The 22,251-nt window shown below is 51.2% G+C and overlaps 4 protein-coding genes across 7 annotated transcripts; 3 read left to right on the top strand and 1 right to left on the bottom strand.

Moving 5' to 3' along the window:
- The first annotated feature begins 113 nt into the window (after positions 1-113).
- upf2 (UPF2 regulator of nonsense mediated mRNA decay) lies at positions 114-9,924 on the top strand. The gene is made up of 21 exons (XM_052055566.1): positions 114-189; positions 1,097-1,477; positions 1,687-2,466; positions 2,591-2,751; positions 2,832-3,023; positions 3,273-3,416; positions 3,486-3,589; positions 3,670-3,755; positions 3,974-4,082; positions 4,155-4,268; positions 4,345-4,461; positions 4,582-4,971; positions 5,052-5,327; positions 5,431-5,614; positions 6,531-6,679; positions 6,755-6,859; positions 7,011-7,109; positions 7,199-7,372; positions 8,312-8,453; positions 8,542-8,662; positions 8,973-9,924. Exons 1-21 carry the CDS (start codon positions 134-136, stop codon positions 8,980-8,982), a joined length of 3,894 nt encoding a protein of 1,297 aa, XP_051911526.1. The 5' UTR covers positions 114-133; the 3' UTR covers positions 8,983-9,924.
- A 474-nt stretch (positions 9,925-10,398) lies between these two features.
- On the bottom strand, positions 10,399-14,069 carry LOC127593856 (proline and serine-rich protein 2). The gene is made up of 3 exons (XM_052055569.1): positions 13,924-14,069; positions 13,119-13,431; positions 10,399-13,036 (listed from the first exon to the last, which is right to left on the bottom strand). The coding sequence occupies exons 1-3, from the start codon at positions 14,026-14,028 to the stop codon at positions 11,646-11,648; spliced, it is 1,809 nt and encodes a 602-aa protein (XP_051911529.1). The 5' UTR covers positions 14,029-14,069; the 3' UTR covers positions 10,399-11,645.
- Positions 14,070-16,068: 1,999 nt separating this feature from the next.
- On the top strand, positions 16,069-20,855 carry rab3ip (RAB3A interacting protein (rabin3)). Of its 4 annotated transcripts, none has more exons than XM_052055580.1 (12): positions 16,069-16,218; positions 17,200-17,322; positions 17,481-17,647; positions 17,722-17,893; positions 18,265-18,360; positions 18,848-18,925; positions 19,049-19,261; positions 19,333-19,461; positions 19,591-19,703; positions 19,808-19,907; positions 20,014-20,083; positions 20,204-20,855. In XM_052055580.1, the coding sequence occupies exons 2-12, from the start codon at positions 17,230-17,232 to the stop codon at positions 20,284-20,286; spliced, it is 1,314 nt and encodes a 437-aa protein (XP_051911540.1). In that variant the 5' UTR covers positions 16,069-16,218; positions 17,200-17,229; the 3' UTR covers positions 20,287-20,855. The 4 variants fall into 4 exon arrangements, with proteins under 4 accessions (XP_051911540.1, XP_051911543.1, XP_051911541.1 ...); XM_052055581.1 differs by lacking the exon at positions 16,069-16,218 and adding an exon at positions 16,709-17,090; XM_052055582.1 differs by lacking the exon at positions 16,069-16,218 and adding an exon at positions 16,709-17,077.
- A 212-nt stretch (positions 20,856-21,067) lies between these two features.
- Positions 21,068-22,213, top strand: ndufa12 (NADH:ubiquinone oxidoreductase subunit A12). The gene is made up of 4 exons (XM_052055590.1): positions 21,068-21,240; positions 21,511-21,596; positions 21,736-21,823; positions 21,968-22,213. The coding sequence occupies exons 1-4, from the start codon at positions 21,152-21,154 to the stop codon at positions 22,140-22,142; spliced, it is 438 nt and encodes a 145-aa protein (XP_051911550.1). The 5' UTR covers positions 21,068-21,151; the 3' UTR covers positions 22,143-22,213.
- The last annotated feature ends 38 nt before the right edge of the window (positions 22,214-22,251 follow it).

Below are 22,251 nucleotides of genomic sequence, written 5' to 3' on the forward strand. Positions count from 1 at the left end.
TGGTCCTGAAAAATAATGGGATATCAATTTTAAAGTGTCGCCTGTTTGTTGAATATGTTGGCCAAATTAAAGGGGCAAATAAAAGTAAATATTTGTAATCAGGCGGATCTTTTATGCTACGTAGGGGTCCTTTATGTCACACGGAAATCAAACGTCGAAGACCGATGTATGTTTCCCTCTCACCCATAGGTAAACTTGTTATTTTCAACATTATATTGGAACATTTGGGACCCCCCGTACTGAAAGATGAACTTAGTTGGATATAGTCGTGCTTTAATATTTTAACTCACTCTAATGAGCACTTTAACCTCGTCAGAATGCTTTGTTTACATCTTTTGCTTGGCGTCCATTAGAGTGGCCTAGCAAAAAGTATTTGCAATGCTAGGTTATTACCGTGGGGAATATCTCGACAAACGACGTCACGTCAGCGAAATTGGCGGGTTTTTGTAGTAACGTAATTGTTAAAAAAAGAATTATCACAAAATGTTTCCCACGCTGTCTCGTTTGAGAGGAAATGGTGGCAACGCTGGATCGAAGCTAAGTGGCTAACGACGAATCGTGTTTTGGCCATGTAGTTAGTTAGCCGTCACTTTCGTCAATTTTTTTCCCAATAATTTCACATAATTAGACTGCTAGCGCGTTTGTTGATTACTTTTGGGATAGTCGGGTGAGTTCACTTACAATTCAATTTATTTCGCTTTAGAGTTCAGAACAGGAAATTACGTCAAGTCAAGTAAAAGTTTAAAGTTACACTTGGTGGGCCAGTGTATGTCACAGATATGAGTATGGGGTACCTGTACAGATTTGGTCGTCTATGTCATAGATGTGTTTTAAATATAAAACCAATGTGAAAACGATATTATATCCCTCCTGATAACTTCCCATTTTGTAATTACTGTTCATACATTCCCTTACCTCGCATAATTAGACTTCCATTTATTCCTACTACATACTAACATGCAACATTGTAGTCATGTTCTTATTCATCTCGCTTACACTAGGTTGACATGCCATTTCTGAATTTCCTTCACATGATAAATAAGTGTCTACAATTTCCCATGAGAACTGACGAGTCACCCTTGTCTGCTTTTGTCAGTATGCCTGCTGAACGCAAGCGCTCAGTCAACATGGACGAGAAAGATGCTTGTTCCGCCAGCAACAAGGATATAGAGAAGGACAGAGATGCGGAGCGGAAAGCGGCGGCGGCAGCAGTAGCGCTACGGGACAAAGCCAAAGACGAGGCCAAGATGAGTGGCAAAAAGGATGGTGGCAAAGACGAGAAGAGGAAGCGCCAGGAAGAGGAGAAGAAGAAGAAAGAGGAGAAGGAGCGGAAGAAGAAAGAGGAGGAGAAACAGAAGGCGGAGGAAGAGCAGAAGCAGAAGGAAGAGGAAGTGAAGAAGCAACAAGAGGAGCAGGAGAGAAAGTTTCAAGAGGATGAAGCCAAAAGGCAACGCGAGGAGGAAGCGGCTATCCTGAAGTATGGGAATTTGTCATATCAGTCTGAAATTATTTGGTTTGTTTCTGAACCTATTGAGTAGATTATTATTATTATTTTTAACTTCAACACATCCCTGCTCTTTTACTGTACATGCAAAGAAATTGTCCGTTAAATTCCGGCCAATTCCAAATAAGTACATTTAGATTGTTCTGTCAGACCTCCTGTCTGATCCCGATGATTTGTCGCAGGGAACAGGAAGAGGGGCAGCAGCTGCACCAGGAGGCCTGGGAGCGCCACCACTGCCGGAAGGAGCTGCGCAGCAGGAACCAGAATGCCCACGAGGCCCGTCCAGAGGAGGCCTTCTTCAGCCGCCTGGACTCCAGCCTGAAGAAGAACACGGCTTTTGTCAAGAAGCTGCGCACGCTCACCGAGCAGCAGCGCGACTCTCTCTCCAACGATTTTTCCTCCCTCAACCTCAGCAAGTACATCGGCGAGGCGGTCAGCTCGGTGGTGGAGGCCAAGCTGAAGATCTCGGACGTGGGCTGCGCCGTACACCTGTGCTCGCTCTTCCACCAGCGGTACGCCGAGTTCGCCCCGCTGCTCCTGCAGGCCTGGAAGAGGCACTTTGAGGCACGCAAGGAGGACAAGGCGCCCAACGTCAGCAAGCTGCGTACCGACCTGCGCTTCCTGGCCGAGCTCACCATCGTGGGCTTCTTCACCGACAAAGAGGGCCTGTCCCTCATCTACGAGCAACTCAAGAACATCATCGGCGCCGACCGCGACACGCACACGCATGTGTCAGTGGTGATTAGCTTCTGCAAGCACTGTGGCGACGACATCACCGGCTTGCTTCCCCGCAAGGTCAAGATGGCCGCCGACAAGTATGGCCTGGCCTTCCCGCCGAGTGAGATCATCAGCGCTGAGAAGCAGCAGCCCTTCCAGAACCTGCTGCGCGAGTATTTTACGTCCCTCGCCAAGCACCTGAAGAAGGACCACCGGGAGCTGCAGAACATCGAAAGGCAGAACAGGTGAGGGTTAACACGGTGTCCTGGCACATTCAGTGAACTTTGCATATTTGGCATATTTCCTTTCCTTTGGCTCAGGCCAAAGCGGCGTGGTGAAGGTAAAGGTAACGTCTGCTGTGGTCTTCAGGCGCATCTTGCATTCCAAAGGGGAGCTGAGCGAGGACCGCCACAAGCAGTACGAGGAGTTCGCCACGTCCTATCAGAAGCTGCTGGCCAACACGCAGTCGCTGGCTGACCTGCTGGATGAAAACATGCCAGATTTGCCTCAGGACAAGACCGTGCAGGAAGGTTGGGCCACACTTTGCCTCCGTCTCGAGCTCACTTGGCTTCAACTCGGTCAAACAAAGCTGCCGCGCTTCCTCCCGCAGAACACGGCCCCGGCATCGACATTTTCACCCCCGGCAAGCATGGAGAGTATGACCTGGAGGGCGGCCTCTGGGAGGACGAAGACGCGCGCAACTTCTACGAGAACCTGGTAGACCTGAAGGCGTTCGTCCCCGCCATCCTCTTCAAGGACAACGACAAGGGCGGACAAAGCAAGGACAAGGATGAAGCCAAAGGTCATCAACGACAATCCTGCCTTGAATTATGTTTTGCAGCATTCCAGGAATGCTTATTTTTATTTTAACTTGAAGATAATAAGGAACGTAAATATAGATTGTAACCAGCAAACACATTAATCCAAAATGAAGACACTCACAAGGATCAACTCCACTTCCTGACGTCGCTCACGAGGCCACGCCCCTGATTGGCACCCATCCAAAGCAAATACTTTGTAGTAACTCCACGTACCCCGTTGTCTGCGGCAGATGGCCGAGAGGCGAAGGAAGCTGCCAGCGCCACGGAGGAGCTGGAGCTGGAGGCTCTGGACATCGCCGACGAGGCTCTAGAGCTGGAAGGAACCGATGAGGCCGAGAGTGAAGAGCTCAGCAAAAAGCTCATCGATGAGCAGGGTAAATTTTCATACCTCCTGCGTTTATGATCGATATGATTTAAAAAAAAAATAATTGTGTGACGTTTAGAGCAAGAGGACGAGGAGACCAACACGGGATCCCACCTGAAGCTGATTGTGGACGCGTTCATCCAGCAGCTCCCGAACTGCGTTAACCGAGACCTCATAGACAAGGTGAGCGCAAACGAGTCCGCGCAACCGAAGCGCGCCTGCCGCACGTGCAAACGTCTGTTCACTTCGTCCCCCCCATGCAGGCCGCCATGGACTTCTGCATGAACATGAACACCAAATCCAACAGGAGGAAGCTGGTGCGAGCGCTCTTCACCGTGCCCCGGCAGAGGTGACACATGACGCACACTCAAGACGGCGTGGATAGAAAGCTATTTTCTCCATGGCGCACTCGGTTCTCACGATTAGAACGCCAACAGGACAACTATACCTTTGTAGTGATGTGCCTTTGCAGCTCCAAGATCAATTTGGGCGGATGTGACCGTGCTTCCAAGACTGGCCACCAGGAGGCGTGTTATCAAGTTTGTGACTCGAGTCCTTATGTTTCAGGTTGGATCTTCTGCCTTTTTACTCCCGCCTGGTGGCCACTCTTCATCCCTGCATGTCGGACATGGCCGAAGACCTCTGCTCCATGCTGAAGGGAGACTTCAGGTTTCACGTAAGGACCCAGGCTCATCCCACTTGATGCATCAGATTTCCTTGAACAAACCCTGTTGGTTTCGTGCTCCAGATTCGCAAGAAGGACCAGATCAACATTGAGACCAAGAATAAAACGGTCCGCTTTATCGGGGAGCTGGCCAAGTTCAAGATGTTTTCCAAGACGGACACACTTCATTGTCTCAAGGTGACCGACGTCTCGTTTGATAGGATCAGCGGGCGCTGGATTTACACTAGAAAAAAATGTCAATTGACACCCCCAGATGTTGCTGTCTGATTTCACGCATCACCACGTGGAGATGGCGTGCACCCTGCTGGAAACCTGCGGCCGCTTCCTCTTCAGGTCGCCCGACTCTCACCTGCGCACAAGCGTCCTGCTGGTCAGCCCCTCTTCTGTGTTTAATTCTTCTCGCTTGGATGATGTCAACGATTTGCTCGAACTTTGGTTCTCTATTACTGTTGCGAGCGCGCACGTGTGACACTCATGTGGTCCCCCCCAGGAGCAAATGATGCGTAAAAAGCAGGCTCAGCATCTGGATGCGCGCTACGTGACCATGGTGGAGAACGCCTACTACTACTGCAACCCGCCGCCCATGGAGAAGACGGTGAAGAAGAAGAGGCCGCCGCTGCAGGAGTACATCCGCAAGCTACTCTACAAGGACCTGTCCAAGGTCACCACGGAGAAGGTGCTGCGGCAGATGCGCAAGCTGCCCTGGCAGGACGCCGAGGTGAAGAGCTACCTGATCTGCTGCATGGTCAACATCTGGAACGTCAAGTACAACAGCATCCACTGCGTGGCCAACCTGCTGGCCGGCCTGGTGGCCTACCAGGAGGACGTGGGCATCCATGTGGTGGACGGCGTCCTGGAGGACATACGCCTGGGCATGGAGGTACACCCCTTTTACGCCGACTCATACGTACACAGTGCAGCCAGGGCGGGGCGATTTCACGTCATATTTCTGGCCGCCAGGTAAACCAGCCCAAGTTCAACCAGCGGCGCATCAGCAGCGCCAAGTTCCTGGGCGAGCTGTACAACTACCGCATGGTGGAGTCGGCCGTCATCTTCCGCACGCTCTTCTCCTTCATCTCCTTCGGCGTCAATCAGGACGGCAGCCCCAGCTCCCTGGATCCCCCCGAGCACCTCTTCCGCGTCCGCCTGGTGTGCACGCTGCTCGACACCTGCGGCCAGTATTTTGACCGGGGCTCCAGCAAGAAGAAGCTCGATTGTTTCCTCATCTACTTCCAGGCAAGTCGCACCTGCGCCGTGGACTAAACGACGAGACTGCCGCCGATGCGATTCGACGGCGTGTTTGGGGAAACGGTGCTGATGCGTGTGTGTGTGTACGCAGCGCTACATCTGGTGGAAGAAGAGCGTGGACGCCTGGAGCAAAGAGCACCCCTTCCCCATCGACATTGACTACATGATCAGCGACACGCTGGAGCTCCTGCGGCCCAAAATGAGGATCAGCTCGTCCATGGAGGAGGCCGGCCGGCTAGTGCTGGACCTGGAGCGAGAGGTGCTCGTCAAACTTGGTACGGGCAAAATCAATCTTCCAGTCGATGGCCCGAAACGTTTTTTTTTTTTGTGGTATTGACGCGCCAAGAAAAAAAGAAATCTGAGAGCGGGAATGGAGGAAAATACTTTGCGACACTGCACGTTTGTTCCATCCTGTCTCACTGGTTGAGCCGCTCTTTTGCTTTTGGCCCAGCGGCATTCCTTTAGTCGTTAAAATCTTGTTCGATGCCGCGCTTCGTCCTAATTTGGGACCGAGATGAACAATGAAGACATCCGCCGCAGTAACAATGGGGCAACATTTGCCTCCTGATTACGAACAAGAATGAACGAAAGTCTTCTGTCAGCCAATCGGCGCCTGGCCTTGGGTACTCCTCAGAGGCTGTTGCAGCAATAGGAGGGAAGCAATGCCTGAGGCTGCTGTTGGAGTTGCGCCTCACTTCAGGAGAACGGCGGCTTTGTGTGCCGGTTTCGAGGTGTCGACTGAGGAAAATGTCAACCGCCTTCTCCGCCCTGTGAGAGCGTGACACAAAAAAAACATTTCTCGGATCATTCTTCAGAAAATGTTTGCGATATTGTGCTTTTAGGGTGACGTTTCAGAACTTTTATGAGCACGACCAGAATTTGGTAATAAGCTGCCCTTTGTCTGGAAAGTGTTTTCATGCTACATTTGAAAAAAAAATGTGCACATGTGGAGTGACGGAGGCCCCGAGGTGAACACTGCTGCTATTGTGTCAGCGTGATCAGATATTCCTCGTCTGCCGGGTCCGTTCAGAAGCTGTCGGACTGCTCTGCCTTGTTGCTTCTCTTGTATCAAAATCTCAAGAAGAAGATGACCACGTGCTGTGTTCATAAGTGTTTACAAACATTCTGTAGAAAATGGGGGCATGAGCTTTTTTTTTTTTAATCTTCTCCTGGTGTCTCCTGTCTCTGCAGGTCTGGCCATGGAGAAGGAAGGCCGCTCCAGCGCCATGAGCGAAGGGGAAGTCCTGGACGAGGATGAGGACGACGAAGACGAGGAGGGCGGCGCCGAGACGGAGGAGCAGTCAGGCAATGAGAGCGAAATCAACGAACCTGAGGAGGACGTGAGTCTGTGATCTCAAAGCCTACATATACATAAATATATTTATATTTTTTTTATTCTGGGGGGGTGCACACAGGAGGCGTCTGACAATGAAGAGGAGGAGCGGGATGAGGAGGAAGAGGAGAACACGGACGACCTGACAGACTCCAACAAAGAGAACGAGACGGATGAGGAGAACAACGTGAGAGCTCTCGTTCTCACTTGTTCCTCCACTTGCTTGATTTTTTTTTTTTTTTTTTTGCCACAGTAACTCGGAACTTGCTTGAAAGGCGAAGGCGAAGCCTTGAGACTCGCATCTATGTGACTTGCGCTTTTCTGCTCTGCGCTCATAGGAGGTGACCATCCGCGGCGGCGGACTGAAGCACGTGGCCTGCGCAGAGGACGAGGACTTCATCCAGGCCTTGGACAAGATGATGCTGGAGAACCTGCAGGTGCGCCCGGTGCTCCGACCCCCCACCGGTCCACATGCGTGGTCTCGCGTGACCTTTAAAATGTTGGCCCGCCGGTTTGCTCCCCGCAGCAACGGAGCGGCGAGACCGTGAAGGTGCACCAGCTGGACGTGGCCATCCCCCTGCAGCTGAAGAGCCAGCTGAGAAAGGGCGGCTCCGGCCAGTCGTGCATCGGCGAGCCAGACGCCGACGTCTCCGACACCATGCAGTTTGTCATGCTCACGCGCAGGGGCAACAAGCAGCAGGTGAGCGGCGCCCGATTTGCCTCCATTCTCTTCCAAGGGTCACTTTGGCCATGTTTGTTCACCTGGAATTTCTGCTCGGGGCACTTCAAGCGCTCGTTCCGTGTTGTTTAGAAAATGGCGGCCACTTGTCATGCTGCCATCAAATGCCTTTGGTCCCAGTTCTCCCTATAGCTCGGTACCAAATGGCCCATAGGCTGGCCTAATCAACACACCAGAGCGGAGGACACGCCATACGTCCAGTGAAATACGCACACGCAGCGATAATATTGACTTTCAAAATCCGTGTGTGTGTGTGTTTGTGTGCTGGCAAGCTGGGGAATGTGCGGTTTGGAGTTTGAGGCCGCCTCTCATACTGCGTTGGGTGTGTCCAGTTTTTGGACGTGTAACCAAGAAAAATGGCTGGAAAAGTACACAGTACGCCCTCGCGCACACACACACACAATTCTTTATGTGGTGGGCGTGTGTGAGTGTGTGCCCTGCTGTGTGGTTTTACTTCTCCAGTCACACCTTCAGCACATATGTTGACATTGGACTGCGATACGAATTCATTTTGGTTTCATTTTAAACAGCGCGTACGTGTGGATGCCACTCTCAAAATATCATGGCAAGAATACCGAGCCGTCATTTTTTTTCAAACAAATCTCTTCAGTCCCCAAAAATATGTTTGACCCACTTTCTACCTGACAAACAGCACCGTCTATCGAATTGAAGCTCACAAACACATCGCTTACGATTCGGTGACTGCTCTGGGCCGTAATGTGTCAGAAAATTGGCAAAAATGTTGCTCAGAATTTACCCAGAATTTCATTAGTCCACCTCAACTATCTCTCGTAAACCTTGGACAAGTTTCACAAATACAAATCCCCAGATGAAATAATGGCTTACTTGCATCTCCCCCCCCCCCCTGACGTACAAACGAGCGGTGTTTGTGTCACGCAGTTTAAGATCCTGCACGTGCCGCTGTCGTCTCACCTGGCCGCCAACCACTTCAACCAGCAGCAGGCCGAGCAGGAGGAGCGCATGCGGATGAAGAAACTCACCCTGGATATCAACGAGCGCCAGGAGCAGGAGGACTACCAGGGTATGAGTCCGCGTGAGCCGCGTGCGACTTTGAGGCGCTCGCCAAACGCCGCCGCCTCCGCTCCAACGTTTGCGTTTGCGTGCTGCAGAAATGCTGCAGTCGCTGGCCCAGCGCCCGGCGCAGGCCAACACCAACCGTGAGCGACGGCCCCGCTACCAGCACCCCAAAGGCGCGCCCAACGCCGACCTCATCTTCAAGACCGGAGGAAGGTGAGATGCTCCGTTGCATTGCTTTTGAAAAGACCCGTACAGTATATATTTTCGGCTCATTAAAAAAAAAAAGTCTTACTATTTAAAAAAAAAAAATTTTTCAGTTGAATGTCACAAGAAAAAAAAAAAGATCAGAATCTGAAATGTTCAAACGGATGGAATTTGAGGAGACCTCTCCTCAAACTTCCGAGCACCTATTAGATTGTCGCCGTTAGTATGCTCGCACCTTAGCGAGTGAAACTCTTTGAACGTTGAAACCGAATGTCGTCGCATGCTCTCATCCGGTTTGGGTGCGCCTCTCCCTCCCCAGGAGACGCTGACGAGTCCTCGGCTTATGAAGCAACAAAGCGACGGAACGAGCAAAGAGGATGGAGAAGATCGGAGGGAAACCCGTGCGGCAGGTAGGAGACGCCCAGCGATGCCCGGGACAGAGCCAACCCATGACCTCGACACCTCACCCCCCCACCCCCTGACCAGAGGGGGCCCGAGGAGAACAGACAGACCAAAGCGGCCGCTGGGGGTCAGAGGTTTTTCTTTTTGTCTGTTGCCTGAAATGACAAACAAAAACGAAGTGCTAAAAGATGACGGGACGCTGTGGCGGGCCGTCCCTGGCGAGACGGACCCGAAAATGCATCAGTACAAATCACACGCAGGGGATAAACGCAAGATGTGCAAATGGACAAATTAGATGAAGGGATGCAAATCCCCCCGCCCCCTCAGCCCCCTTCTGGCATGTGGGGGGGACAGGGGTCTGGTTGTAGTGAACTTGGAACACGCCAGTGAGGTCTTGATAACGACCAAGTGCTGTCATTGATGTTTGCAAAAGTAGCGCGACTAAATTATGCTTCTTATGGGAAGATTTTAAAATTTCAGGATGAGCCTCCAAAGAACTCATTCCAGGTGAGCTTGCTGTGACCTTGTGTAAACTTTCGAATGTCCAACCGCGTCAGTTTAGGCTCATCTGGAAAGCTTCTAGATGAGCATGTTCAGTTCATCCTTAAATTTCATCCAAAATCCATAATCTCCCAACTTTTTTTCAAGACGCGTATGCGCATTGTTACAGCATTGGCGCATTGGCAAGCGAGAATTAAGCGAATACGACATCTTGATGTATTAGCCGTCACACGGTCGTGGGCGTGTTACCATGTTTTCGCTTCCAGTAACATCGTCCTTGCATCCTCTTGCATAACCTCGTGTTGTTTTTTTTTAATGAATTCCCCGAAGCTTCTCGTTGATAACCTCAATACACTCGACGTGTCCTATTCAAGTGTCTGACTCTGATTTGATTGGCTTGATTTAGCTGTAGGAAGTCCAAAAACAAACAAATAAAAGAGAAAAAAAAGTGGGTTGGTTGGTGAAGGAGGGCGTGTGCGCCCGTTTGTCCAAAGTCTAATTACAAGGTGGCCAACACAAGCATGGGCTCATTTCCTGCCCGGTGCTCCTCCGAATGGACAACAATGCTGCGAGTGTGTTTTGCATCTGACATAACAAGGGGCTTCAAAGTTGAATTATTGGTTACTACAATTAGGAACCTGACCAATAAGTAACAATATCATTTAAAAAAGAAAAGAAAAGGACAAGTCATCCTATGGCAGTCATAGCAACCTCGAGTTGGTGAACGCAAACACAGCGGGGCGTATCCGAAGCGTTATCTTCAATCTGATTTGAGTGTTTGCTGCCCGCACAAGTCAATGAAGTTGCATTCATTAAGAATCAAGTCACAAAGCAAACTCGTGTAAACTCTTCAAACACGAAACTTTATTATTTATTTTTTTCTTTAGTTTCCTGGATTTCCGTTCTTTAAATAATGAGTAGTGGAAATTGGCTTGGGTTGATTCTGACCCAAAAAGCTTTTGATCCAAAAAGAGTTGATCATCGGCTGCTTTTCTTTTTTCTTTTAAACTGCCCGTTTCCACCATGCCATTACGTACTCTGTGTACTCTGAGTATAAGGTGCCGAAGCTTCCAGCATGTTGCCATCTACCGGACAAGCCCAAAATCAACAACGTTTAAGGCGTACCTTCAGACCGGCCGCGCCCGGTGAAAAATTCCACCCGCCCAGCTCATTCCTCACATTCCACAGGCACTCCAAAGAACTCTATATTAGTCACCAAGGAGACGCACAATTTGCTTTATTGATTGCCATTGACTTTCTACAGGACTCTGTACACGCCATAGGTCCCACTCTTTGCTTCGAAAGCACAGTAGAGGACACACTTCATACAAACTGTAGATGACCTACAGGAAAAAAAAAAACGGAGTCTGGAAACAACATTCACAAGTTCCCACAGAAGCAACGCTGCTGTGGAAGCCTGTGATAGCGCTTCAAATATACTTCATTAGTTACTGTAGCTTAACTACAGCGGCCGGAGTCTGAAAGATAGAAACGCGCGCACGTACATAAATATGGGTTGGCGGACAGCGGCCCATAGAATGGTCACCAACTGCTAATTAGCCAGGATAGGGGCCAGTCACGGAAAGACTCTGCGGTCCAAGTGCTTTTGCGCAGTACAATGCCTCGGTGTTCCCTGCACAAAGTAGAAAATATTCCTTCTGCACAGTGAAAAAAAAAAAGCCCTTCCAAAGTTTGTGGTTAGTGTCGGAGGCTGGGCCGACGAGTAAAAATAACCTTCGCCCCAGTCACATAATTGCCCCCGAAAAAAAACTTTTTGCCCTACAGCCAAATATACTTGCTCCCAAATCAGTTGACAGAAACTTGAGTTCTTCTCTTCTCGAAAGAGAAGCGCTCAGAGCTTTGCTCCTTCCCGAAAGCACAAAGAACCAAGTCGGTAAAGAGAGCAGTAAAAATAGAGGTACCCTTTGTATCATCCTGACAGCAGTCTTTAAATTGCTAAGAAAGCAAAACTGGCTGTGCTGGTCTGCCTTCTCCAGGTAAAAAGGTCTCCGCGGCCACACCTTAACCTTTGGAGAGGCACGAAAAACTTTCACCAAAGCGCCGCCGGCGGGAGCGTTGCCAGAGTACGTCACGACTCTTTCAGCAGCCCAAGTTTCTTCAGTGCCTGCTTGCGAGATTCCTCGGTTGCCCCCCGGCCAGAAAACTGCACGGTGATGCCTTGGGGACGAAACATGGGGGCGGCGGCTCTCGGTTTGGCATCCGGCACGGCCGCTTTGCCGGCATTTGGATGCGAGGTCTGAGGGTTTCTTGGTGCCGGTGTCGGGGGAGGCCCTTTCAAAGCCCTTCCCGGGCTGTCTGCGGGGCGCTGTACCCCAACGGATGGGTTGATGGTCCGGCTCTTGCCCCCGTAACTGTTGAGCTTGGCGGGCAGCGGCTGGGGTTTGACCGGCACGTTTTGATTTATGTCGATGTGGGAGCTGAGGATGTCGGGAAGGTCGCTCCTGGTCAGGGCTTCGGTTGCGGGGTTCAGAACTTTGGACTTTCCTCCGTAGCTGTTGAACTCACTGGGGTTTGCCAACATGGAAAGAAGGACTTTGCCATCAGAGCCCGTCAGGGGCGTCACAGGTTCGTTCTTGGAGGGACCCGGAGCAACCACAATGGATTTCCCCCCAAAACTGTTCAATTCCAGCGATAGGACCTCCGACTGAGGCGCAGCCGCTGAGGTTTTCTCCAAATGCGGTGGGCTCGCCGGAGGCTTTCTGTTCTCAAAGCTCCTGGGGGAATCGAAAGGCGGAGTCTCCACCTTTTGGACAGGGGTGTGGCTTTGTGGCGATGTCGGGACCTTGGAGTCTGGCGCATGGATGCCGGTCATTGTTTGGCGAACACTGGTCTCCAAAGCACGAGTGAGACTGGTCTCCCTACTTGGCGCCAAGCTGTCGTGGCCTAACATCTCTCCCGGCAGGTCACAGTTTCTGGCCAGGCCCAGCTTAGACAATGCTTCCATCCTGGTTTTCTCAGGTGTGGGGTCCTTGAAGGAAGCGCTGCGGGAAGGGACCTTTTGCAACTTGTGCACCAAAATTGGCTTGGAATCCTCCTGAAGGAGAGCCTGCGGCGCTCCCGTTAGATTCGACAGCATCAGCGCCCGCCTGTCGTGGAGGTTCACGTTGGATCCCGGCTGATTCTGCAGCTCTCTGTTGCCAATAATCATACCGATGTTGGCCGGGTATCTGGTCGGCTTGGCCAAGGTCGGGGGCCCCTGCTTCGTGGGGGGAACTCCGTCGAGGCCGGGTGATTTCACATCTTCCTGGCTGTGCCGGCGCTGGAGTGAGGCCAAAGTGTTGGGTGCGGCCACGGCCTGGTTCTCGGCTATCTTCTTGGCAATGAGCACCGGGGTGGGGACCGAGCCAGCCGGGTGGTAGGAGTGTTCGTCCGTCAGCTCGTAGCCGGAGTGGTGCAGAGGATCGTGTCTCGGTTTGATCTCAAAGTGGCTCTCGGGGCTCATGGTCATTTTCTGGAAATCTGAGCAGAGCAAAATTCAACATGCTAAGACTCCATTTGAATTGATTTTACTCAGCATAGGAAATAAGAGTATGTGCAGTACCTGGACTGGTAGGTTTGAAGACCGGTAATTTGGCAAGCATCATGTCCGGGTCTGGGCGTACGAGGTCTATAATATCCTGGTCTTTAGCGCTGAGGCGCCTGGCTGTTACAGGAAGCACGGCATACAGATCTGGGCTTTCGGGCGGTCCGTCCATCTCGTGGCCAAGAAGGCGGCTTGCGCTTGCTGGAGACTTGGCCAATTCGGCCCTGAACCCGTCCTCTTCGAGGCTGTTCTCCAGAGATCCGATGGTCTCTTCAAAAAACTGGAGGCACTCCTTCTCCTCCGGGCTCAGAAAGCGCAGCGTGTCTTCATCCTGCGAAGGTCAATGAAAACGACCGTCGTCAGTCACTTTGTCGGCTGGAAACGACAGGAGGTGAAGACGCAAGCACCGCGCCCGGCCGGCGTCTGTGATGGTGTGGCTCGGCACCCAAAAAGGAGAGAGGTGGAACTGGTTGGGGCGGCCTCTTGTGCTGTTGTTAATGGATGTGGTCCCTGAGGCGTGTGAAGGTTGTCAAGCAGGTGTGATTAGCGGAACCGAGTGCTTGACTGCGTGTGTTGTGTAAACAGCCCGAGTCACCTCCAGATCATCTGATGCGGTTATTCTTTGGACAATAGGACAGAACAAAGCTCCTCAGTCACACCGTCAGTCATCCCCCCCCAGCAGAGACCGACTTGAGTGACACCCTGAGCATGGCCTTTCCCTGACCATTCTCGCTTTGCAATTGAGAAATTCTCCCAAAAAACATGTCGTGCCGGAAGAGACTCTGAGTTCATGTGACTCGGGAAACTTGTCAGTCATACTGACCCGCTGCCTGGTGCTCCGGTCCAAGGCCCCGTTGACTCGGGAGTGCCGCGGATTGTTGGCCATGTCCAGAATGAGGGCTGAAGGGCTCGGCCGGGCTTTGGACATCTCCGGGGGGGCGGCGCTTAGGACGGAAGCGGAATCATGTCTGCTCCTCGCTCCGAGGAGTCAGCGGATCATTGCTTCCCCTGTGTCTGGAGAGGAGACATCAAGGTCAAAAGTAAGACCGAAAGCTTTTTGGTTTCGGCGTCGTTTCCCTCACGAGATGGGACAAAGAATATCTCGCTGTCTGTCCTGTTGGATGAAGAATTTTCTTTCAAACTTGATAAAGCAGCAAGCGGTACCTCCATTGGCGAGTGCTGTCACTTCGTCTTTGCTTGTTTTCTTGTACATTCTCTATTGTGTATGTAATCAGTCACCACCATGAAGAAAAGTTGCACTTGTGCGAAGACATCTGAGTAAATTTAGTTACGAGCTTGGTCGCGGATCCAATGAAACTCCGAGGCCAAGGCGGCGCTGGTATGACTCGTGAAGCAACAACGTGCCGGCAGCCGGGCCGACCTGTTAATCCGGAACAAACTCAGCTGCGCAACCGGCTCCTCTGCCCGAAACTACACAACTGCGCATTCCTCTGGAAAACAACACTTGGACTTGATGGTTCGCTCGGTGCGTCATCAAATGCTGCTGCTTCTCCAACATCATCATCATCATCATCATTAGGGTACGGCCCCAGTTCAACATTTCTGTTTGTGAACAGCACATGCATTGGAGTCGATCCGTCAGCGGCGTGCGTATCCGCCTGCGACCCGCTTCATCTTGTTTGTGTAAATGGGTTTGATAGTTTTGGTCGGTGTTGACATCAACACACACAACCAAAACGAACGTTCGCTAACGTTTCCTCATGCAAATTGATGCTGAGTAGTGGAGTTAGTGAATGGAACGAAATGTTTTCAACTGGGAAAGAGGGTTTTGTTTTGTTAAATACTTGACAAAATAGGTCATGTCTAATTGAGGCTATGTTCAATTTTACTACTTGTTTGGGTAAACGAGCTCAAACGTCAGGAATACGACAAAGAAATTGCTCACTTGTCCAAAAATTGATGGTTATCTCAGAGAAGACCTGAACCAAAAAAAAGTTTTGAGTTTTGCACATACGTTTGAGGATTCAATCCAGTCAAAAGCAAGGAATTAAGTGGAGGGGGGGGGGGGTTCTCCCATAGTTCCAGTTAGCCAAATGTGACACCATACAGTATAAATGTAAGTTGATGTAAACATCATTTTATTCAGCTGATTTATTTAAAGAACTTAAATTGCAAATGACAAAATCAGACAGATTAAAAATAATTTGCATCAACAGGGTATGGGATGGGGGTGAGGGGCAAGGTGGAGACAAATCCGAGAGACCAGAAGTGAAAGACAATTTACCTTCAAATGTGTCGGATCCATCCTCGTGGAAGTATCTTGACGGACAGAAAAAGATTTTTTTTTCTGCTGAAAGAAGTCCCACTTGTGTTGCCGCCTGCTGACTCCACCTTGACTGGATGACGCGTAAATTTAAGATGGTCCAACAACACAACAAGCCCCGCCCGTTGTTGCAATAGCGCATGCGTGTGTGGCAGAAGCACGCGTGTGTGGAGGAAGGCGAGCCAACTTGTGGTTTTGGGGAAACGGCCAGGAAATGTTGCTTGTTTGTTCTCAGGTGTGTAATACGTTCCATGGCTTGCTTTCTTCTGCCTTCAAGCATCCCCTAAATTATTTGAGGTTGTTGGTCCCTTAGCCTTTGTCGCCACCCTGTGGAGAAAATGAAGACCTACTGGGGCTGCAACCTCGTTTTTTCAGCCAATGGCAGAGCACACTGAGACAAACCAACATTCGCACTTATAATCGCACTTATGGACAATTTAAAGTGCGCTATAAACTGAACGTGCATGTTTTTGCAATGTGGGAGGAAACCCACGCAGGCATGGGGAGAACAAACCTCACACACTTCTCGTGGCTGCACGTGAAAAATTGATACATTTTATGAGAAGTATCGTTTTTAATCAATGTAAATATGGAATGACTGTGTTACTTGATCATGTCAGCCATGATTATTTTAATTGTCGAAATCAGTCGCCCGATTCCATGTGAAAACAATAACCCCGTCTTCAGGACGTTTTGCTGCTTTCCGAGCAGCCGTTGAACGCACCATCCCGGAGTTATTTACGCCGGGTTTAGGGGCTGCGTCGACGAGCGTTTCCATTGGAATTCCCGAGTCGAGGCGGCCCGACGCCCGGCTTCTGTCCACGCACTGGTCCGGTGAGTCTACCGACACTTCCACCACATCAGAAAAGATAGATGACAAGAATACACTCACTTTGCCAGCTCAATGGGTTGCATGTTTCCGTTACCGGACATGCACTTTGACAGCTCAAGTGTTTGCACGACGTTTTCGCTGGTGATGGGTTGTTGTTTTTTTCATTTATATAAATCCACACGGTCTATATACAAACATCTTCAAACAGCCCCTCGCACAAAGACGAATACGTCATTACTTTGTTGGCGTTTGGGACATTCGCCAGTTGACATTAGCCGTCATAGTGGGGAGTTAGCACGTTAGCTCGGAGCTAACACTTAGCCGCAGGCTAAGCAGGTTTTAATTATAATAATGACGTTTATTCATCGACGCCTTTGGAATAGCTCGAGGACACCACAAGATTAAAAAAAATAAAGAAAATGATACAAAATCAGTAATGTAGCGTATTAGCTTAAGACTTGTTTATCCGGTGCGTTCAGGTGACTCGATCAGCCTGTCAGTTGACGTGCAACTCACTGGCTAGTAAAGGATTTGGATAAAAAGTGTGAAACATTTGCAGACCGATTTTTTTTTTGACGGTTCCTTCTTTCAAGGAGAGTAAAACGGTCTCACGGGCGTGTTGATGAACTGGCAAGTGTGTGTGTACGTATTGCCAGCTGATGAGTTGCTAATGCACGCAATGGGACTCAAGTGGGATTGCAAGGCACACATTTGCAGCGAAAAACAAATGTCTGTCTCGAAAGCGCGAACTAGTCACTGGATCCCTACCCAGCATCCTTTGCAGTGTCAGGTTACCCCTCGTTCTCAAGGACTCGTCTCCATGGTGATGGACCGGAGCCAGAATCCATCAACATGTCTATGGCAAGCCGTTGAGGTTTTCTTTTTGTGGCCTAAGCTCCATGCACTAGTACGCGCTTTGTCCGCACTCGTGGCGTGGGTGTAACTCGCCGTTCGCCTTTTTCCTCTTCTGTGCCAACGATCAGTGTGAAGGATGAACCAGAGCAGCAGCCGCCATGGCCTGCAGCAGCGCTCCCAGTAACGCCGAAACGCTGGAAGGCTTCCATGAGGTCAACCTGGCCTCGCCCACCACGCCCGACCTGCTGCAGGTATCGACGGCCGCCTCCGCTTGCCGCCCACCGTCTTCAGCAACGTTTTTGGCCTCCTCGATTTTACGTGTGGAGTCGTGCATGCTGATCAAAACGAGGAAAATGTGGAAAAAGCAAAGCTGAGGTTTGACCCGCCGGCGCCGTCGTTGTGGCCGCAGAACCAAGCGGAGCAGCGCCCCGCCGCCTGCCGCGGCGAGCCGCCCACGTCCCTGTACCGCACGCACTCGCTGGGGGCGCCGCCCCCTGGGCCGCGCTCGTCGCTGCGGGCCGACCTGCTCCCCACGCGGCCCGTCTACTCCACACCCACGCACGCCCGCAATGGCAGGTGAGTGCCTCGCGCCCGCTTTGCGCCCGCGTCAAGACACGACCATGTAAAATTGTCCCGTCCGGCGCCTCCAGCGTGCAGGGCGCCGAGGCGGACGTGGCCGAGGGCAACTTCCCGTCGGCCGATGACGGCGGCGACTGCGGCGCCCTGAACGAGAGTTTTTCACGGCTACGCAGCCCGTCGGTCATGGAGGTGCGAGAGAAAGGATACGAGCGGCTCAAGGACGAGCTGACCAAAGCGCAGAGGGTGAGCCCGCGCGCACCCGCATTCGGGCAATCGCTGGTGCGGGTGTGCACGTGCGCAGGCGTGTGTGTTTTTGTGATTTTTACCCCAGTTGTTTTTCCATGATTGCTCAGATTTTTTTTTTGTCATCGAACATGCACATTATATTTTTTACTTGTGTATTATTATTTTCTTCATGCCTTTTGTTGTGATGCTTGATGCCGCCGAGCCATTTTGACTTGTTTTTCGATGTCACGCCAAATGCAACTCAAGTTTTTTGGTTCGTTTCTCCTTCATGTCTTTGTTGTCATGTTTGATTTGATCACGATTGGCTGCGTGTTGTCTCGTGCGCTTGTGTGTGTGTGTGTGCGCGCGCGCTCGTGTGCGTCCGTAAGGAATTGCTGTTGAAGGATGAGGAGTGTGAGAGGTTGTCAAAAGTGCGAGATCAGCTGGGCCAGGAGCTGGAGGAGCTGACCGCCAGCCTCTTCCAGGTCGGTGCGCCTCCTCCCCGTCCGTCCGTCCGTCCGTCCGTCTTGGCGTCTCCACTTCTTTCCTTTTGACGGGAAGTCGTCACACTATGGGTAGTCTTCGCCAAGCTTGCTCGTGCTGAGGAGCATAGTTCACATGAGGAAAGTCTCACGGCGTTGCCCCGTTGCCAAAAACGTGTTGAATGCCCCCCCCCCCCCCCAAAAAAAAGGTGTCAAATTGTCATGCGCAACTTTGGTCCAAATGAAAATCCGAACTCCCTTCAACAAAAGTGCCTTGACACCACTAAGCTACAAAATGGCAGCGCCGTAACACCAAGATGCCCGTTGAGATCACCACGACGACGCGGTCTCAAATGGCTTCCTGGCAGTAGGTGCAATCACCTCTTTCTTCCGTGCCGTCTGCCACCTCGTGGAAGCGAATCCACTTGTTGCTAGAAAATGTCGTGGTGGTGACGCGCGCTGACGCTGCGTCGCGCTTGTGACCTTTCAGGAGGCCCACAGGATGGTGCGGGAGGCCAACGTCAAGCAGGCCAACGCCGAGAAGCAGCTGAAGGAAGCCCTGGGCAAGGTGAGCGCACTCCATAGCCGCAAGTCTTCACCCGCCCGCCTTCCTGACGATCCTCCGGGGGGGGGGGGCACCTTTGGTGGCTCCGCTTGGACCTTGTCCTCTTGTTGGCCTCTCCCCGGTCAGATTGACGTCCTGCAGGCGGAGGTGCAGGCCCTGAAGACGCTGGTCCTGTCCTCGCCCACGTCTCCCGTGGGCGAGCTCCCCGCCGTGGGCGGCGGCGGCGGGAAGGCGGCCTTCCGGAAGGGCCACAGCAGGAACAAGAGCACCTCCTCGGCCATCTTGGGAACGCAAGCCGACGCGTCGGCCACGCAGCCCATCGTGCGGGAGTGTCGAGAGGTGCGACGGGCCGCGGCGCTGGCCTCGCCGGCCTTTTGCCGCCATGTCACAGCGTCTCGCTCTTCTCGCAGGCGGACGCGCAGCTCTTCAGCGAGTTCAAGGCGTGGAGGGAGGAGCCCACGCTGGACCGCCGCTGCTGCTTCCTGGAGCGAGTTTACCGCGAGGACATCTATCCGTGCCTCACCTTCAGCAAGAGCGAGGTGACAACATTTGAAATATTCATCAGCAAGTGGGGCAGGGGGGCGGGCTGTTAGTCCAGAGTGGCCGGGGCGAGGTTCTCAACGCGACTGTTTGGACTTCCCCCCCCCCCCCCCCCCTCATTTCTTCAGCTGGGTTCGTCCATCTTGGAATCGGTGGAGCAGAACACACTCAGCGTGGAGCCGGTGGGCTTCCAACCACTGCCCGTCGTCAAAGCCTCGGCCGTCGAGTGTGGCGGACCAAAGTGAGACTGCACGCGCATGAGCCCGGTTGCTCACTCGGCGGCATGGGGGGGGGAACTGGTCGACTTCTCCTTTTGTTCACTCACCGTGTACGTGTTTGTTACAGGAAGTGCGCCCTCAGTGGCCAGACCAAAACCTGCAAGCACAGAATTAAGTTTGGGGACTCATCCAACTATTACTTTGTGTCTCCATACTGCCGATACCGAGTGAGTAAAATGGGAGGCGGGCAAAAAAAAAAAAAAAAAAGGTAAAAAGTAAGACTCCTCCCAAACGCAAAGTGACTAAAATTGTCCTTGCTTGTTTGTGTATCAGATCACGGCGGTGTGTAATTTCTTCACATACATTCGTTACATCCACCAGGGGCTCGTTAAGCAGCAGGACGGTAAGAAGCAACACTGACCAGTCACGTAGGAATAGAACCTGATTGCTTGATGGACTGGTTTTAGCGTGACAACTTGTGAGAGGAGGGATGTTCAGTGTGTGTGTGTGTTTGTTTGTTTAGCGGAACAGATGTTCTGGGAGGTGATGCAGCTGCGCCGGGAGATGTCCCTGGCCAAGCTGGGCTACTTTAAAGACAACCTGTGACTGACTTGATTGTCTTCCGGACCGCCCCCGCCGGATCAACCCGCTGTTCAGCATTTGTTTGTCACCACACCAAACACTCGGCAGTGTTACGTTGACGACCGTTTCAATTAACATTTCATTCCACCCTAGAATGAATGAATGAATAGATAAATAAATAAGAAGAAGAGTAATAGACCTTACAGTGACGGCATTTCAGATTTTTTTTTTTGCAACCCAGGTTATGCCACAGAATGATGCCACCCATATTTGAAGCGCGTTTCAAACTTGATTTGAAAGACGGACTTTGGCCGGTGCAACGATCATCTTTTCATTTTGTGAAAAATGTTAATTTCTCTTGTCATGTGTATAACAAATGAAAACACTCTGAAGGGCGTTTGCAATGGTTATCCTTCCCACCCCCTCCCCTCACCTTGTTTTTTTTTTTCTGTGTGCGCGTGCGTGACTAAACTTTCCATTTGCTCAAGTGAATGTGACTTTCTCTGTCATTCAAAGTCAACGTCACTCACTCGTCTCCCATGTTGGTTGCGTGCCTTTTCTCTCACTATGAAATAAATGAAAAAAAAAAAACACTAGTGCTTCGAGTCCTTATGCGCGATGTTTTGCACTGAATGTCCTTTTCATTTTGGCGGAAATGCTGTCATGAAATGTCCACTTTTTTTATTTTAAATGTGTTTTCAAACATTCACATCTTGATCCTTGTGAGGATAAAGCGGATCGTAAATGTTGTAAAAGATGTTGACAATTTTCGCAGTTGCAAAATATGTTTGGGGTAGGGGGGTGGAACCATTACTTGGTTGCTTGTTGCTGTTCGGACAAGTTACTGGTTGGACCTGTCGCTCCGTTCAACAAATAGCTCCGTCTCAAGATGGCGGAGTACCTCAGTGTAGTCCGAAGGGCTTTGGGACAACTCGGAGGTCACGGCGGTGTCCGGGGGTTTCTTCTTCAACTCGTTAGGTGAGTTGAGAGTGATGGTCAGGACATTTTCATTTTGAACGACTGACAACCAAAATACTGTGCCAAACGTCCATTGTGGTTGCGTGATCGAGGCCAAACCGAGTTAACATTAACTAGCGGCCCAACAAGCTAGCTTGTCAACAGAGGTCCATGACTTGAAACTTGACTGTTTTTCTCTTTTGTTCCACTCCTCCTCCCCTCTGATACGTATATATATATATACATATATTGTGTAATTCATAAAAAACTTTGAACGTTCGTATGTGACAGGGTAAACGATGTGAAGACAGGAGCCCTCATCGGCGTGGACAAATATGGCAACAAATATTACGAGGATAAGAAGCATTACTTCTTCGGTAAGAACGCGAGCATTTTGAATGGGAAAGGGACGTTGTGCTGCGAATCGTTTGGGTGTCATTGGAGCCACGGGTTCGCAAACTGGGGCCGCTGGATCCGTCACGTTTGACCACCCGTGCCTGCGTCAAATCTATCCAGGACGCCATCGCTGGGTGATCTACACCAAGGAGATGAATGGGAAGAACACTTTGTGGGAGGTGGATGGCAGCATGGTGCCCGCCGAATGGTACGGTTACTTTCGAAAAGGCGAAAAGCAATCTACAGTGTTGTACTTTTGTAAAACCGACAATAGCAAACATAATTGGACAGAATGTCATGGATGAGCCCGCTTGATTGAGACTTTTGTTCTTTGTTCCTTCCCTCCTCCCAGGCATCGCTGGCTCCACTGCATGACAGACGACCCCCCCACCACACACCCACCCGAGCCCAAGAAGTTCCTTGCTGAGGTGCACCAGTTCAACGTGAGCGGCACTTCAAAGCAGTATGTGCCCTACTCCACCACACGCAAGAAGGTCCATGAGTGGGTGCCCCCTAAAGCCCAGTGACCCCAGAGTGACCCCGCTCATGTTCTCTGTACACAGTTGCACCCCAATAAAGAACCTGTTCAATGTTTGCAGTTAGCCCGCTTTTCCATGACAGTGCTGTTGAATGATG

Source organism: Hippocampus zosterae, chromosome 21 (genome assembly GCF_025434085.1).
Source record: "Hippocampus zosterae strain Florida chromosome 21, ASM2543408v3, whole genome shotgun sequence".
NCBI classification, from domain to species: domain Eukaryota; kingdom Metazoa; phylum Chordata; class Actinopteri; order Syngnathiformes; family Syngnathidae; genus Hippocampus; species Hippocampus zosterae.